Source organism: Lacerta agilis, chromosome Z (genome assembly GCF_009819535.1).
Source record: "Lacerta agilis isolate rLacAgi1 chromosome Z, rLacAgi1.pri, whole genome shotgun sequence".
Lineage (NCBI taxonomy): Eukaryota > Metazoa > Chordata > Lepidosauria > Squamata > Lacertidae > Lacerta > Lacerta agilis.
Window position 1 is genome coordinate 9,333,245 of NC_046331.1, and position 15,064 is coordinate 9,348,308.

The following is a 15,064-nucleotide window of genomic DNA, read 5'->3' on the forward strand; positions in this document are numbered from 1 at the left end:
AGTTCAGTTGTTTACAAAGTTTGCTCTTTATACAACAATAATGGCTGGAAATAAAGGCTGGCTGGTGCTTCCCAGGCACAATTAGTTAGTTAGTTTGTAAATTGCCACTATTCAACACCACTGTCATGGTGGTATACAATTAATTAACTCATAGCTGCTTCATTGATTATTTACTTCACAAATCTGTTGTAGTTATGTGCTACAGAGCTTCTACTCTGCCCAGATTTCATGTTTTCTCATCTCAAATGCTTAGGCTCCTGTAATAATCAGGAAGTAGAATCTTTAGAGCAAATCATTTTGTTTTCTTAACCCTTTGCTCACCAAATTACCAGGAAGATCAGCTCAACTTTATTTTAAATATCTGATGGAATATAAAATCCCAAGGATATCATTGATAGTGGCTAAAGTTCTGTCAGTAGCTGTGAAAACATATGAACAACATAGCACCTGAATCTGGAAGGACTAACTTCAAAGACTAAGCAGAGATTATTATAGTTCTGTATAATTGTTATTATGTCACAGTTCTGAATCTGTTTTGCTCTTAGATTCTGGTATGCTGTTTGTTTTTATTTTATTTCCAGCCTATTGAATGAATGAATATGAGATGGTGCATGCTGAATCACCTGAGGAATTCTGTTAGTGAAAAGCATTCCTTTGCCACATATTCTCCAACAATTTCTTCCCAGGCCTCTGGATTTGAAGTCTGTGCAAGAGATCCCTCTGTACAGATGAACCATAGGAGCACTATTCCCCAAGAGAGGAGGTGCTTGCTGCCTCCCACAACTACACGGTAAACCTGAGCTAGGAGACTGATTACGGTCTAGCCTCTCCAAGAGATAGGAGTGTTGACTTTGCTGTCCCATTTTCAGTGTCTACAGGACCAAAAGCAAAAAAGTACAGAGGAAACTGCATTATGTGGAGTCAGACCACTGGCCCATCTAGCTCAACACTGCCTACACCAGGGGTTGTCAACCTGGTCCCTACCACCCACTAGTGGGCGTTTCAGGATTCTAGGTGGGCGGCAGGGGGTTCTACAGCAGAAACTGAATCCTCCTTCCATCGAGCACTGGTGGGCGGTAAGGAAATTTTTAACATCAAGAAAGATCCATTAGTGGGCGGTAGGTATAAAAAGGGTGGCTACCCCTGGTCTACACTGATAGACAGTGGCTTCCCAGGGCTTCAAACAGGGAGTCTCTCCCAGTCACAGTTGGAGATGTTGGAAATTGAACCTGGTACCTTCTGCATCCAAAGTAGATGCTTTACCTTCTCAAAAGCTATTTTTCCCACATAGGACAAAAACTATTGATAGCAAAGAACTCAGATGCTGTTTGCTACAGCTCCTATAAGATGCTAGGATCTGTTGCTTGGATAAGCTCAAAGGTGCTCTGTGGGAAGCTGAAATAAATTCACATTGCTGGGAAACCAGTCATGAAGGAGATGGTTCCCTGGGCCTTGCCAACTTGAAGTTGTCAATTAGAGGCTTGGTTGCATTTGAAACCTAAAGAAAAGAGGAATCCAATTGGGAGGCTGAGGACTGAAGAAATGGAAAGAAATTAATGTTCCAAGGTCAACACAATTTCAAGAGCTGTATTGCTTACACAGGCACTAGCTGGTAATTTGTTCTGCAGCTGTTCAGTGGATAGTCAAGGTGGAAATAGAGAAACTGAAGCTTTCCGGGCAGGGTGTTTGAGCTACATTTAGCATCTGAGTGGGGTGCTTGGTATAGCAGGGGAGACTAGACAGAGAACAGACCTTAAAAAGAATGATAAATCACAGACCTTTCCTTTAAAATCCTCTCAGAAATATGCCTAAAATAGGCCTGTGCAATGTACAACGCAAGGGGAAACCAAAGCCCATTTGCAAAGGGTTGCCCTCATCCCACATTATATAACTACAAAGTAGCTGTGGAAATAGACCCCCCCCCCAGGCAGTTGGAAGAAAGGAGCCCATGATCACCTTGGCTTTCTCTATGTTCCAGAACCTTCCATATCTAGGTGGAAATGCTAGACTGCAGGTTGTTGTTTTTTAAAGTATTAATATATCTATGCAACTTGGCTGGTCAATACAATTTTCTTCTACAAAAGAGATGCGTGGAATAGAAAGGCCCACTAAATGGAACAAAAAAATCATTTCTTTCTTTTTCTCTGCAGAGATTTCAGCCAGAAGAGACAGTCTTGGAGGAAGTTTCCAGTATATTTCCTGTAATGGAGTAATATTATACAAGGATGAATCTTACATTCTGCCAAGGATAAGAAGTAGCCCCTCCTGAGTCTAACGAATGCTCCTGTTTCAATAAAAAAAGGCATGAAAAGACAGAATGTCGAGAGGCCTTTTTCCCCTTATAAGGCCTGAGCGTGCTTGCTATCTCTACAGGGCTTATGCATCCTTTTGGCATAGCGCCAGAAATGAGGAGAAATTCAAATAGTATGTGGATTGAGTTATCCAAGAGGAAGAGATTCTGATGAATATTTAAAGAAATTCATACCTTCAGAATCAGTACAGAGACAGTAAAGAAACCCAGCACAGGACACAGTCTGGATGCCATTCCAAGACCACCTGCAGAGAAAATCTGCATTGCTAAGCCAACAAACATGGTCATGTAGGGTCTGTATTCTTCCAAAGAAATGTCTAGATTGTTCAGCCTCATTCTGAGAACTTTGTCAAACTCTGATCCGCACCCCTTTTCCTCTTTATTTTGATTCCCGCTACTCAGTCTTTCTAAGGTGTAATACATTTGTAGCTAAAAACAGCACAGCTACTTAGAAAATGGACATTCAGATCAAATGGAAGAGCAAAGGTTGGCCTGTATCAAAATGTATGTAAATACTGCTCACTGTTGCTAGAAATGCCTCTGTGGAGATTAAAAGCTGTTTTAAGAAAAAAATATTTTAAAATTACTCATGTTTTGTCCCACTTCCAAGTATTATGTCATGCCCCTAAATATTTAGAGGAACCCTTTGTTTTGTTCTGTTCCACACATAATATTCAAGCTAATGGAAACCTACTGTATATATAATCTTAACATCATTGCATGAATGTGAATCGCTGTCCAAGAACTAAATTAGGCAATGTGGTTAAATTTCTGGCATCTCATCTATGAACCACAACACACACACACACACACACACAGGCACACACACACACACCCCGATTGCAATTACTCACTTTTCACTAGTGTTATAGGGAATGCTCCCTATGCCTTCAAACAAACACCACAGGAAAACAGAAAGTTAACAAAAAAAAATCTCTCTCATGTAGACCCCACTAATATGTCTGGGAGCTGGAAAGAGCACATATTCATGCAAACAGAGCTCCCATTTATTTGAATGGAGATTGAATGGAAGGTATTACCAGAATTGTGTGTTCAAGTACTCATACTTTAGGAGGTTGGTTTTTTTTTTTAAAAAAAGCTTGTTTTATTTATAATGTTAAGATATAAACCTTTTATTTATCATTTATGCATTTAAAGTATTTATAAAACCAAGAAATGCAAACGAAACCAATCTTTGGGAAACTGTGCCTAGGTGCACATTAGCAGCTTAAAATGTAGTGAGGCTCTTTCCCCCACTGCATTTTAAGTTGCACATTGTTGTACAAACCAGAGATGGAGCAGGAATAACTTTGGAGATGGAGTACAAACCAGAGATGGAGCAGGAATAACTTTATCTGTTGTTCATTACTTGCTTTGTTTCCCCATTCCTGCAACCTTCCCAACTCCTATTCATGAAGACATCATCTGTCCATGCACCATCATCTAAACATGTGTAATGGCTGTCTCATATGTAGCCTACACAACTCAGCTTAATTGTGAAGTAAGTGTGGCTTACGTTAACAAATCATATGGACACTGGTTTGAGGGAAAACATATCAAACAGCAGTATTTCTCAAGAAACGACAAGCTAGATATAGATCCTGGTTAATGCCATGTTTACACAGATTCAAATACCAGCGGAGGGGGTCTATTAAAGCCAGAGTAAATGGTAATGCAGCCTACAGCCTACGTGTTGGATACAATGCATAAGACAGAGTACTTAAACTAAGAAAATATTAAAGAGCAGGTAAGGAGTAGAACAAAATGTATCTCTTTAATACCATGATAGTAAATACATAAGAGAGTGTGTGTCTGTGAGCTCGGTGTGTGTACAATTTCCAGTGTTGTAGCACATTATTCTTGCTTGCAGATTAATTCTATACAGTGGTACCTCTGGTTACGTACTTAATTCGTCCCGGGGGTCCGTTCTTAACCTGAAACTGTTCTTAACCTGAAGACCACTTTAGCTAATGGGGCCTCCCGCTGCCGCTGCGCCGCCAGAGCACGATTTCTGTTCTTATCCTGAAGCAAAGTTCTTAACCTGAAGCGTTATTTCTGGGTTAGCGGACTTGGAGCATGTAACCTGAAGCGTATGTAACTTGAAGCGTATGTAACCTGAGGTACCACTGTATTTGCTAATGGCTGTTATTAATGTATTGTAGGGAGTTTATTAGCCCACTGGGGATTCCAGAGTCTTCTCATTCTTAACACTGTGTGCCATTTAGTCATGAATACCTGTCAAACTAAAACTGATTTCAACATGTAAATGTTTGCAGGCTGTATTTTTAGAGTGTAAAGCCACAAACTCCTTTCCCTAGGAACCTAGAGGCAAGAAGGCAAGAATAGCTTATACAGACATTCATACACGTACATCCTGCCACAAGTAAGCTGTACAAAATTTCACCCCATCTTTTTTTTAAAAAAATAGAAGTGATAAGCTGTATTGAAAACATTTTGCAGACAAAGTTTTTTCATCTGGAAGACAGCATGATACATTAAACAGAATTCTGATACAAAAACATCATTATTCCTATGCCTGTGTTCAATCTCATCCAAAAAAATAAACCTGTTGATAAGATAAACAAGGTTTTCAGCAGCAAAAAGCCAGTACTGATTTGATTTTTCTAGCTGCTGTCCAACATGATGAAATGGGGAGAGATTCTGCAGCATGTTTCCCTCAGCAGAAATCTACTCCATGGTATTTTGCGCAGTCCTGGTGTGAATTCCAGAAGAAGAGAGGCAGAAGACACAGGAGTGGCAAATGCATTTTTATCTCTAAGAGTGAGCTCTGGAAACACCCGTTCTACAAGTTTTCAGAGTGGCTCATGATTGGATGGGTAAATGCTGGCTTTAGAATGTGCATATTGGTTAGTACCTGTGACGTCATTGACATACCACTCTCCTGTGATCCATAGATAATTTTTCAGTTTTAAAAATTAAATGTGCACCACTTTTAAAACTAGCTTGTGTACTGCTTAAAAACAAACAGCCTGCCTGATGCATATGGTAGGAGGTGAGATGGTGGGAGCTCATCTGGCTCATCGGTATGTATGTCAGAATAGTTTATGAGTCACATCAGAAAGTAAAAACCTACTATAAGTAGCACTTGTGATAAGGAGGATTTACAGAGCCACCCTCCCAACACCAACACTGAAAAATTACAATAACAAAATTCAGGAGAGGTGTCAACCAAGAGATTTGTCTGCTGTGCCAGCTTAACTGCAGTATACTGAATCCATTAATTTTTCCATTCACACAACATCATGGGATCTGAATATGTTTCCAGTGTTCAACCCAAACATTTTAAATAGAAATTAAGAAATTAATTTTCAGACTTTGGGGCTATTGGTGATGTTATCCTGAACTACATGAAGAAGCACCAATAAAGGATGAAACCCTAAGGTGTGCCCTACAATTTGTGAGATTATGTCTAATATTTGCTGGGGCACATGGCCTAATCACTTCCATAAACAAGGAAGCTGCAATTAAGTGATACCTGACTCTGGGATCCTGGTTTGTTGCTCCTAACAAGTCAGGTTCATAAACTAACAGTAAACCATAGTTTAGGCTGGCTAGTAATCCTGGGATCCTGTATTCTGACATCATAGGAAGTTACATTTATTTGCTGTTTCCTGATTTGTTTCTCTTATTTTCTCTAGGAGAGGAGCAAAGCACACCTGATTAGGCAGCATGCCCTACTATGCTACTTGTTCAACATAAACCATGATACGTCAGAAAACTTGGCTTATCCCAACAAGTCACTGCAGACAGTGTCATGCCTTCCTTCTGGATTATGGAGGTACTGCTACCTTTGTGATGTTTGTTGTCACACATCTCCAACTATCAGGCAACAGTCACAAGGCAATTCTTATATTTTTATTCTGGTTTGCACTATGAATATTACAATATGATGATTACAATTTTATCCTGCCTTCTCCCTAAGGAGCACATCCACCATCTACTCTACTTAAATTTCTAATAAGATATAATTGCACAGAAGTCAAAAGTGGTCTTCTGAATTTGGTCTGTGGGCCTCATTCAGAAATTCTTCAATTTAAGAGCATGGGGCTGTAATGCAATAAAACAACAAGTAGGTCTATCTGGTTTTTATTTTAAGTTTTCACAAAATGGTCTCATTTTGGAAATGAGGTTAGATCTTATAGACAAGTTCCATCTGGGGTTTCACTCAAACCCCTGACAATATCATTACTGTTTAAATATCATTTTTTTAAAAAAAACAACAACAACAAAAATCTAAGTATATCCCTGCCAGGAGCACCTTTTAAAAAACCCTTTTATTCAAGTCTGAGGCTAGGCCATCTTTTCCATGAACTCAACTGGGCCAAAGGAAAGGATGCTACGTACTTGTAGTTGTCGTCTTCCACAAACTTTTGAAGCTCTTCAATGTACCGGACAGACTTTAAGTATTTTTGCACATGGGGTAACGTTATAAGGTGATCTGCATTTTTTAAAAAAAGCACATATAAATCCCATAACTGTCAAGAACAAAAGCAGTTTCAACCACATGCTTCAAACTTTTATTTCCTTGCACTATGCTGAAATATAACACCAAGCTTTCCCACCAAGGACAGATAGATAGGCTAGTGAAACGGAAATTTTCTTACCATGAATTTCTCATCTCCAAAATTGCCAGAGAGCATTAGACATCTTTAGAATGAAAGATGAGTGCAAGGTGGCACAAAACTCAACCCTCTCCTGACCAGAGATATACTCTATACTTGGTGCCAAACCCTTCCCTGCCAAGTCCACTGCAGTCTGATTCTCCACACTGGACTCCTTATGTTCCCTGACTGTCCTAAGGAGAGGGAAGCCCATCAGAATCAAAAAGTAGCATGGCAATCATCTGCAACGTGGGAGAGACTGAAACTTCCTCCATCTCCGTCACAAAAGACATGAATCAACAGTTCGAGAACCGCTTCATGGACCCAAAACTTGATGAAAGCTGTGAAGATATCTCGACAAACTGTCATATCCCTCCTGCCAGCTTTTAAAAGTGAGATATGGCATGCTTGCTCATGAGACTCTTTCTCCCTATGAGAAATGTGTTCTTGGAGGTGCACATTCCTCCAGGGGGCATGGCCTGTTGCCAATCGCAGAGGTGGCACCAAGTTCTTGGTAACAGGACAGAGGTCAACCCCTCTATTATTATTTATTGAATTTATAAACTGCTCTATATCCGAAGGTCTCAGGGCAGTTCATCTAGTTCAGGGAGGGCCAACAGGTACATTGTGATCTACTGGTAGATCGCGGGATGCCTGTGGTAGATCACGGTAAATCGTGGGAATCCTCCCACCCCCCTTCAAAAATAAAAATAAAGGCTGAACAACTTTGGTAAATCCAGTGAGTAGATCACCACCAGTTTTTTTTTATAGTGGGAATAGATCGCAGTCTCTTGGAAGTTGGACAAGCTTGTAGTTGTTCAGTCTCCCCTCCTGGCTGGCTGACCCATTGTTGGGAACTGCCTTCCGTTTCTTGGCTTTTAAGCACAAAGGGGAAGAGACTCCACCCTCCCTCTTGGCTGTTCCCTGTTGATGCATCCTTCACAATCTCCTCTTCTTCATCTGACAGCAACTGCTACTCCTGCCCTGAGTCAGTCAGGATCAAGTGGATCATGACAAAGCCTAAACTACCTATGGCTGGGCTCCTAGTTGCTGTAACCAGATTCAACATCTGAAGAAGTGTGCATGCACACGAAAGCTCCTACCAAGAACAAACTTAGTTGGTCTCTAAGGTGCTACTGGAAGGATTTTTTGATTTTATATTTTGCTTTGACTATGGCAGACCACCACAGCTACCTACCTGTAACCAGATTCAACAGTTCCGCTCCTTACACTGGGAGATCTGAGTGGCTCCTCCCACTGGAGATGCATTCAAGATTGGCCCTACCTACAAGTTCCATTAGAGGTGCCACCTCAAAGAAGTCTAATGCCCTCTGGAGCCTCAGAAAAAATCTGATTTCATTGGGCAGAGAATGTAAGTACTGTACTGTATTGAGATCAAATATTCTCTCATTACGTATGAACACAATAGCTTTTATGGGAATATGTGGTAGAAAATGACAATTGGTATAAAATCACATTTTTATGATCCAGATCTCTCCTGAATGGATAAAATAAATGGTATATAAATACTGTAAATAATAGAATATAAATAATATTCATAAGGGAAATGGAGGGAGATTATAACATAAAGAGGCACAGCCAGAAAAGACTGAGGACAGGTTGCAAGGCAAACTGCAGCTATAGAACAAGTCTACATTACTACTATTATATTATTTATTATGAGAATTCAAAAGCCATTCCACTAATTCTGGCAGAAAAAGGCACAGATTTTCTAGAAATCAGAGTAGACCACAAGCTCATAGGAAGCACCAAACATCTCAAGTAGAATTTGGCCATAACGAAAATGTAATGCAATTTATGTAAAGTTTGACTGTAATAAAAAGGTAAAGATGGGGTGTATATATTTATGTCTGCAGACTTAAGCTGGGCCAGAACAACAAGCACTTTATCTAATTCCCTAATTTGGCAGAAGCTAAATGGTTCAGTAGCACAAAGCTTCCTGATTTACATTATCCCTTAAGGCCCCTCTTTGTATGAGGCATACATCTGGTGCTAATTTACTATATTAAAGAAATATTGGTGAAGAGGAAAATTACCAACCGTAGCTACAGGAGACTTGCAAATCAGCAATTATTCGGAGGATATTGTTCATTTGATTGGATCTTTGTTCGTTCTCCATGATGCTGCCTGAAGCAGGATATGCTGAATCAATGTAGATTAAATCCAACAAATAAATCCCTGAAATTAAAGAAGGGAGGTTAAAGCAGGTGTTTTATAAAGATACAGGAAACTTGGTTACAATAAACAAAAAATCAAGGAACCCCCGGTTATCCACTTGAATAATCTTACTAAAAAACAAATGAGAGCTGAATAATTATAAAGAAAAGGCCCACAGAGTTTTCATCCTACTTGACACAGAGAACCCTCTTCCCTTATTCAGTCATTGAAATCTCAGCATGTTCAGGATTGCACACTACTATTAGCCAAATTTTCTACCACACTGCACCAGTATATTTTCTTGAGTGTTATTTGATCCAAGTACTGGTATTTAACAAGAAAAGAGAAATATTGTAGATGCTGAGTTTTTAGTACAAAGTGCATACAAAATGCAGGGAATTTAACCATGGAATTAGGACTGGCATCAAGCTTGCACATCTGTATCAAGACTAATGTTGATGAATGCTAACCAGGCTAAGCTTTTGAGTAGTTTGGAGCTGTGCATTGCTAATATTAACCATGCTCACGACAAACCCTGCTAACATAAACTATGGCCTATGCCAGTATATATGTAACAATGCATCTTAGCTAATGTTGACAAAGAAAGGTGAGGGGAATTGATAGAGGGGAAGGAAGAGGGATGGAACAGCTCACAGCCAGGTGCCAATAACTTCACCGTGGTCAAGAGATGGTCTGAATTATGTCTGGACTGGCCCAGAGGGAACTTAGAGGGGAAAAAGCACTGTAAGGGAAAACAAGCTTATCTACTCTTGCATTCCTCTTGTAATATCATTTCTCAACTTAATTCAATTTCAAACCATCATTTTAAAAGTGAATTAATAGTGATGATGGGAATTGCATACTTCCCCTAAACAACGTCCTATCACCACCCCCCAAAAGCAAATCCACATTGAATTCTGCTTCCCTTTTCACAACCAAAATGTTTTTCAGTCCTGTCATCACAATTTGATTCTTGGCATCATTTCAGAGCAATCTTATTGTTTGCAGATCTTGCTTGGTGTAAAATACAGCAGTTAGTGATCATGCTGAGGTTGCACGTTTTCTGTTCTGGGCTAGAAGAGACATTTATTAAGTTTGTGACTCAACAGGAGAAGCCACAATTTAATGGGGAAAGTGTTAGTCATTTGTGGGTTCTTGCTCAAAAATGAACAACAAGCATGTTATTATTACTTTTGCAAGATATGTCCAAGAGTCACCATCACTATAAACAGATGACAGAGAATTATGCCTACCGGTACCTGTAAGGGAATGCAAAGGAATGCAATGAAACATACAGTGGTACCTCTGGTTACGAACTTCATTCGTTCCGGAGGTCTGTTCTTAACCTGAAACCGTTCTTAACCAGAGGTACCACTTTAGCTAATGGGGCCTCCCGCTGCCAGCGCTGCGTGATTTCTGTTCTCATCCTGTGGTAAACTTCTTAACCTGAGGTACTACTTCTGGGTTAGCGGAGTCTGTAACCCGAAGTGTTTATAACCCGAGGTGTTTGTAACCCGAAGTACCACTAAGGACAGGCGAAAAGGGTTGACTTGTACTTAGGGAGTCTTCCAAGAAGTTGAATATAGGAATACAAATTAAGATTGTATCTCGTTTGGGTAATTCGGGTCAAAACAGTCATTAAGTTAGATCCAACTAAGTCCTACTCTGAGTACACCCATTGAGTTTAAAGGGTCTAAGGTTAGCCATGCCCATTAATTTCAATGGGTCTACTCTGACCAGGACTACCATTAAATACAACTTATTGGGTGGTCTTCAACTTTTGTGCACTTCTGAATGTTCCATCTGTGCATGCATTGCAGCTCCCCTCTCCTTCCCCTGCAAGCTATTCTCCTAACCCGCCCTGAGCCAATTTTGGGGCACAGGGAGGATGCAGAAAGAACAGAGCGGGAAAGCCCCACTGCACAAGCAGTCCTTGTGCAAGTCTTCCATTGGTGAGGCGTGTTAGATGAATCCTGCCCATATTTCCCCCCATAGTCTTTGATATTGCATGAATTATGTATAATTATTGATTGCATTTAAATTGTATGTTTTACTATTTTAACTAAACTGATTTTGAACATTTTTGTGAATGGAGTGTTTCCAGTATTTCTATTGCTGATAGCAACAAATATCAAGAAACATTATATTTGGGTATTTGGTAAAATTATAGCTGCTGAGAACAATCCAACCCCATAACCCTAGTTGGGGAAAAAGTGTGCTTTAGTGCATCTTGCTAGTGACCACTGTCACTGAGGGAATAAAGGTCCAGCTATTAAAAAGCATGATCTTTAGAGATTGTCACTGAAGTTGCTACTCTCTCTCTCTCTCTCTCTCTCTCTCTGCAAGTCAGACCACAGGGACTCACTAGCCCAGTGCTGTCTACTCTGAATGGCAGTGGCTCTCCATGCTCTGAGACAAAGATCTGTTTAAGTGGAAATGATAGGGACCTTATAGTTGCTCTGCCAGTGGGTTATGGACACCCACTCATCTTGACACTTTAGATATTTGGGGATTGTTGAGATGGCTGCATGCACCAAATAAGTGAACAGGATGATGATCAAGAGAAGAATGTAGTTATGTTACACCTATGTTTTCTGTATGGTTCAAAAAAAATGGTATATTTGAAATGAAACTCTGTAAAGGAGAACAAACAATAAATGCTTTGTGTTTGCCAGAGGCATCATTTTAAACTTCACCCCCCCCCCCAAATTTGTGATGCATACAACATCTAAGGAGTTCTGTTAGAAGAGGAATAAAACCTTAATTTGTGAGTTTCTGGTGAAACTGTACTAGTGTTCACTGGTTCTTGGTGGTACAAAATAGAATTCAAAAGCCATGCCACTAATTCTGCTTGTTCAGGGGGACTCTGAACTTGGCAGGCTCCTCTGCCAAATCACCTTCAATCTAAAAGATATTTCAAAATTAGTTCCTGATATTATTGCGTTTGTGTGTGTGTCTGCAATTCAAAGAAAAGAGAAAAGAATTCTACTTCTATCTGTGCAAATCCCTGGCTAATGCCTACCTTTCTGAATGTCAGCCATACTGCTTGGTACCTAAGGGAGCCTCCCTCATGCTGGTGTTATGGACTACAGCTCCTGTCATCCATGACCATTGGCTGCAGTGGCTGAGACTGATGTGTGCATAGTTCAGGAAGTCTGGAAGGCTCAAAGCTGGGGGAGGATGCTAGAGGACTGTGAAGATGGGGGAGTTGCACTCATGGTTTGGAGTGGGAACCCAATGAAATTTGATTTGTTTCTTTTGCTGTCACATGGACGTGCTGCATTTACAATGGTTCACAGGCATAGCAGGACGGGAAAATCTGTTTCAACATAATAGGGTATCTTCAAAAATAAATTAAGAGATGAATTCTAATAAAAACTTAATGAGCGAAAGTATTAGAAAGAAAGGATGTTCAAGTTACCTACTAGATGCCCTAGCCCAGCCTGACTCATTTATTGGTTTTCCATTACCATAGACAGCTAATATTATTCTGAAAAGTGCCTTTGCAGAAACACAGGAAACTAGTGGGGCAAGGACTCTTGGTGGCTTCTGCCTTATAAAAGCAGCACCAAGCCCAAATTGTTCCATGTAGTTTCCTCTCTTTTCCCCCACACCTCCTCTTTGTGTTTGTCCAAAGAAAAACCTCTACGAGTGGAAAGTGGCATGCAGGAAACCATGTAATATAATCTAAAACTGAAGGTTGTTATTTCCACATTTCAAGCTTGGCCACAAAGTTCTAACAATTCCATTACGTCAGGGGTGGGAAACCTCAAGTCCAGAGCTGAACGTGGCCCTCCAAGGCTCTCTAGCTGGTCCTCAGGACTCCCCTCAGGTCACTTACTGTCCCTGTTTTGTATCCTCCATGCATGTTTTTGCCGGCCTGGAATGTATCTTTGAATACTGATAATGCCTCTTCCTTCCCTGGCTGAGGGATAGAGAGAAATCTGTGGTGGTATATAGACACTTGGAGTACTGTACAAATGTAAAATGTACACTTACAACATTTACTTCTGAACTACTTGTGACTGGCATGTGGCCCCTGGAAGGTTGCCCAGAGTGAAATGCAGCCCATAGGCTGGGAAAGTTTTCTCATCTGTCTGCCCTACAATATGCTATTTTGCCTATTTTATTGAGAACCTCACAGCTTAAAACACTTTTATTTTGGGAGTGTGGTATTATTTATTAAATAGTTACAGACTTTGACATTTGTACTGCAAAACCATGTTGTAAAACATTTGTTACAAGGTCTTGGGTAATGTAACATCTTCATGTTGTCTTCTCCATGCATTCTGCTGAGATTGTGCCACTCTCTGAAATGGAACTGATTTATTTATTTTTTTACTACAGAGCTTCATAATTATTATAGTTTCCTGCTAGCTCAAGTTAAAACATTTCTATCCAACTCCCTTGTGCTTTCAAGCTTAATTGCTCCTTATGGAACATAATACACTGACAACTGTATATGTGAATGAGCAGCATTTGCAAGTGGACAGTATGCACAAAGAGGCAGCTGTTGTCAAATGAAACGTTTTGAAAACCTAAACTCTCAATGGATGAAATGACACTACAGCTGCTGAGAAGTCCAACCCCATGGTATTCATACTAGGAAACCTTAGGCAGCTTCACAAACCCCTGTTTTGTGGAGGCTAATCATTGCTTGTTTTGAGATGCTAACCAACTCTTGAGCCTTCTCAGCTATGGCACCTGGTCTTCAGAATTCCATCTCCTGGCTGCTTTTTAAAAGTCTGTAACAACATTCCTTTCTCTTAAGATTTTAATCTCTGCACTTACTGATATGACTATGTCTGTTCCTAAATAGTAGGGAACCCTACTGATAGGGGTTGGTTCATGGACATAGCCAGGATTTTTTTTGGGGGGGGGGGACACACAAAAAGTTGTTGAGCTTTTTTGTCAGGAATCACAGGTAAAATTCTCCCCCTGCCTATGCCCATGTGGTACTGATAGGAAAGGAGAAAATATCAGAAAATTGGGAGATCCACTCACAGAAGGTGGCTTCATCTTTTTGTTTTTTTGAGAAAGAATGCAGTTATGATTAAAGACTATTTTGTGTTTTCTTGCCCTGCCTTGGAAAAGAACACTCTAAGATTTCAGAAACGAAGTGTGCTTGCTCCTAAAGCTACACTTGTGGGGTTTTAAAACATCAAACTATTATGATAAATTCCAAAGACTAAAATAACAGGAACAGCAGCTGTGAGAGAGTCAAATGTAAATTCCGTCCCCCTCAGAGTAGAGGCAAGCCATCACAAAATACTGAATAGGGCACATCTCAAGCAAAAAAAAAAAACAAAAACCTTCAGGCCTGGACATTATAGGGAAGGTTTGCAAGGATCACTGATAATAATTAACATGCTATTATAACTTAATGCAATAACACATGTAGAAAATAAAACCACAGAACATTTTTGGGGCAAATAGTTTATGTCAATGTAATCTGCTTATAATCGAACCAAATATAACCCAATATTTTGAATTTCCAAATATTTTTTAAAAAATCATTTTCCCATCTGGGAAACTGAAATTCATTCCTGCAGATGAATTTTTCTCATGTTTTATTTAACATCCAGCAAAGTTTTGGGATTGTGATCTACAGTCCTAAATGATTTAATTTTACAAGAAGTAATGGGAACCGAAGGAAAGTCAAGCGGCTCAACAGAGTTGTTAAATATTTGAAAAATATATAACACACTATATACTCAAAATTCTTCTTGGAAATATATTCCCTTCTTTCATGTGAGGTACATTCAACATTCTCCCCACAAGCATGCTTAGAATTGCAACTTTAAGGTAAGTTAACACAACCAAATAATTCAGATGGGTTGTTTTTCTGTGTTCAACGTGTGTATTTGATCATTGTAAAAATCCAATGTGAGTAAGAACTTTTCCTATCAGTCTGGATTCTGGAGCACTTGTTTTTTCCCCTGGGAAGGTCCTC

General features: G+C 39.8%; 1 protein-coding gene across 8 annotated transcripts in view; it reads right to left on the minus strand.

Moving 5' to 3' along the window:
- Positions 1 to 15,064, minus strand: part of RALGPS1 (Ral GEF with PH domain and SH3 binding motif 1) — a 208,677-nt gene that overhangs the window by 50,731 nt on the left and 142,882 nt on the right. For all 8 annotated transcript variants that reach the window (XR_004425850.1, XM_033138378.1, XM_033138381.1 and 5 more), the window contains exons 10-11: positions 8,995 to 9,132; positions 6,677 to 6,770 (exon numbers count right to left, since the gene is read on the minus strand). Coding sequence is in view for 7 of the 8 variants with exons in the window: in XM_033138378.1 (XP_032994269.1) it covers positions 6,677 to 6,770; positions 8,995 to 9,132 (232 nt within the window). In the remaining variant the exon portion in view is untranslated. The remainder of the gene's footprint in view (positions 1 to 6,676; positions 6,771 to 8,994; positions 9,133 to 15,064) is intronic.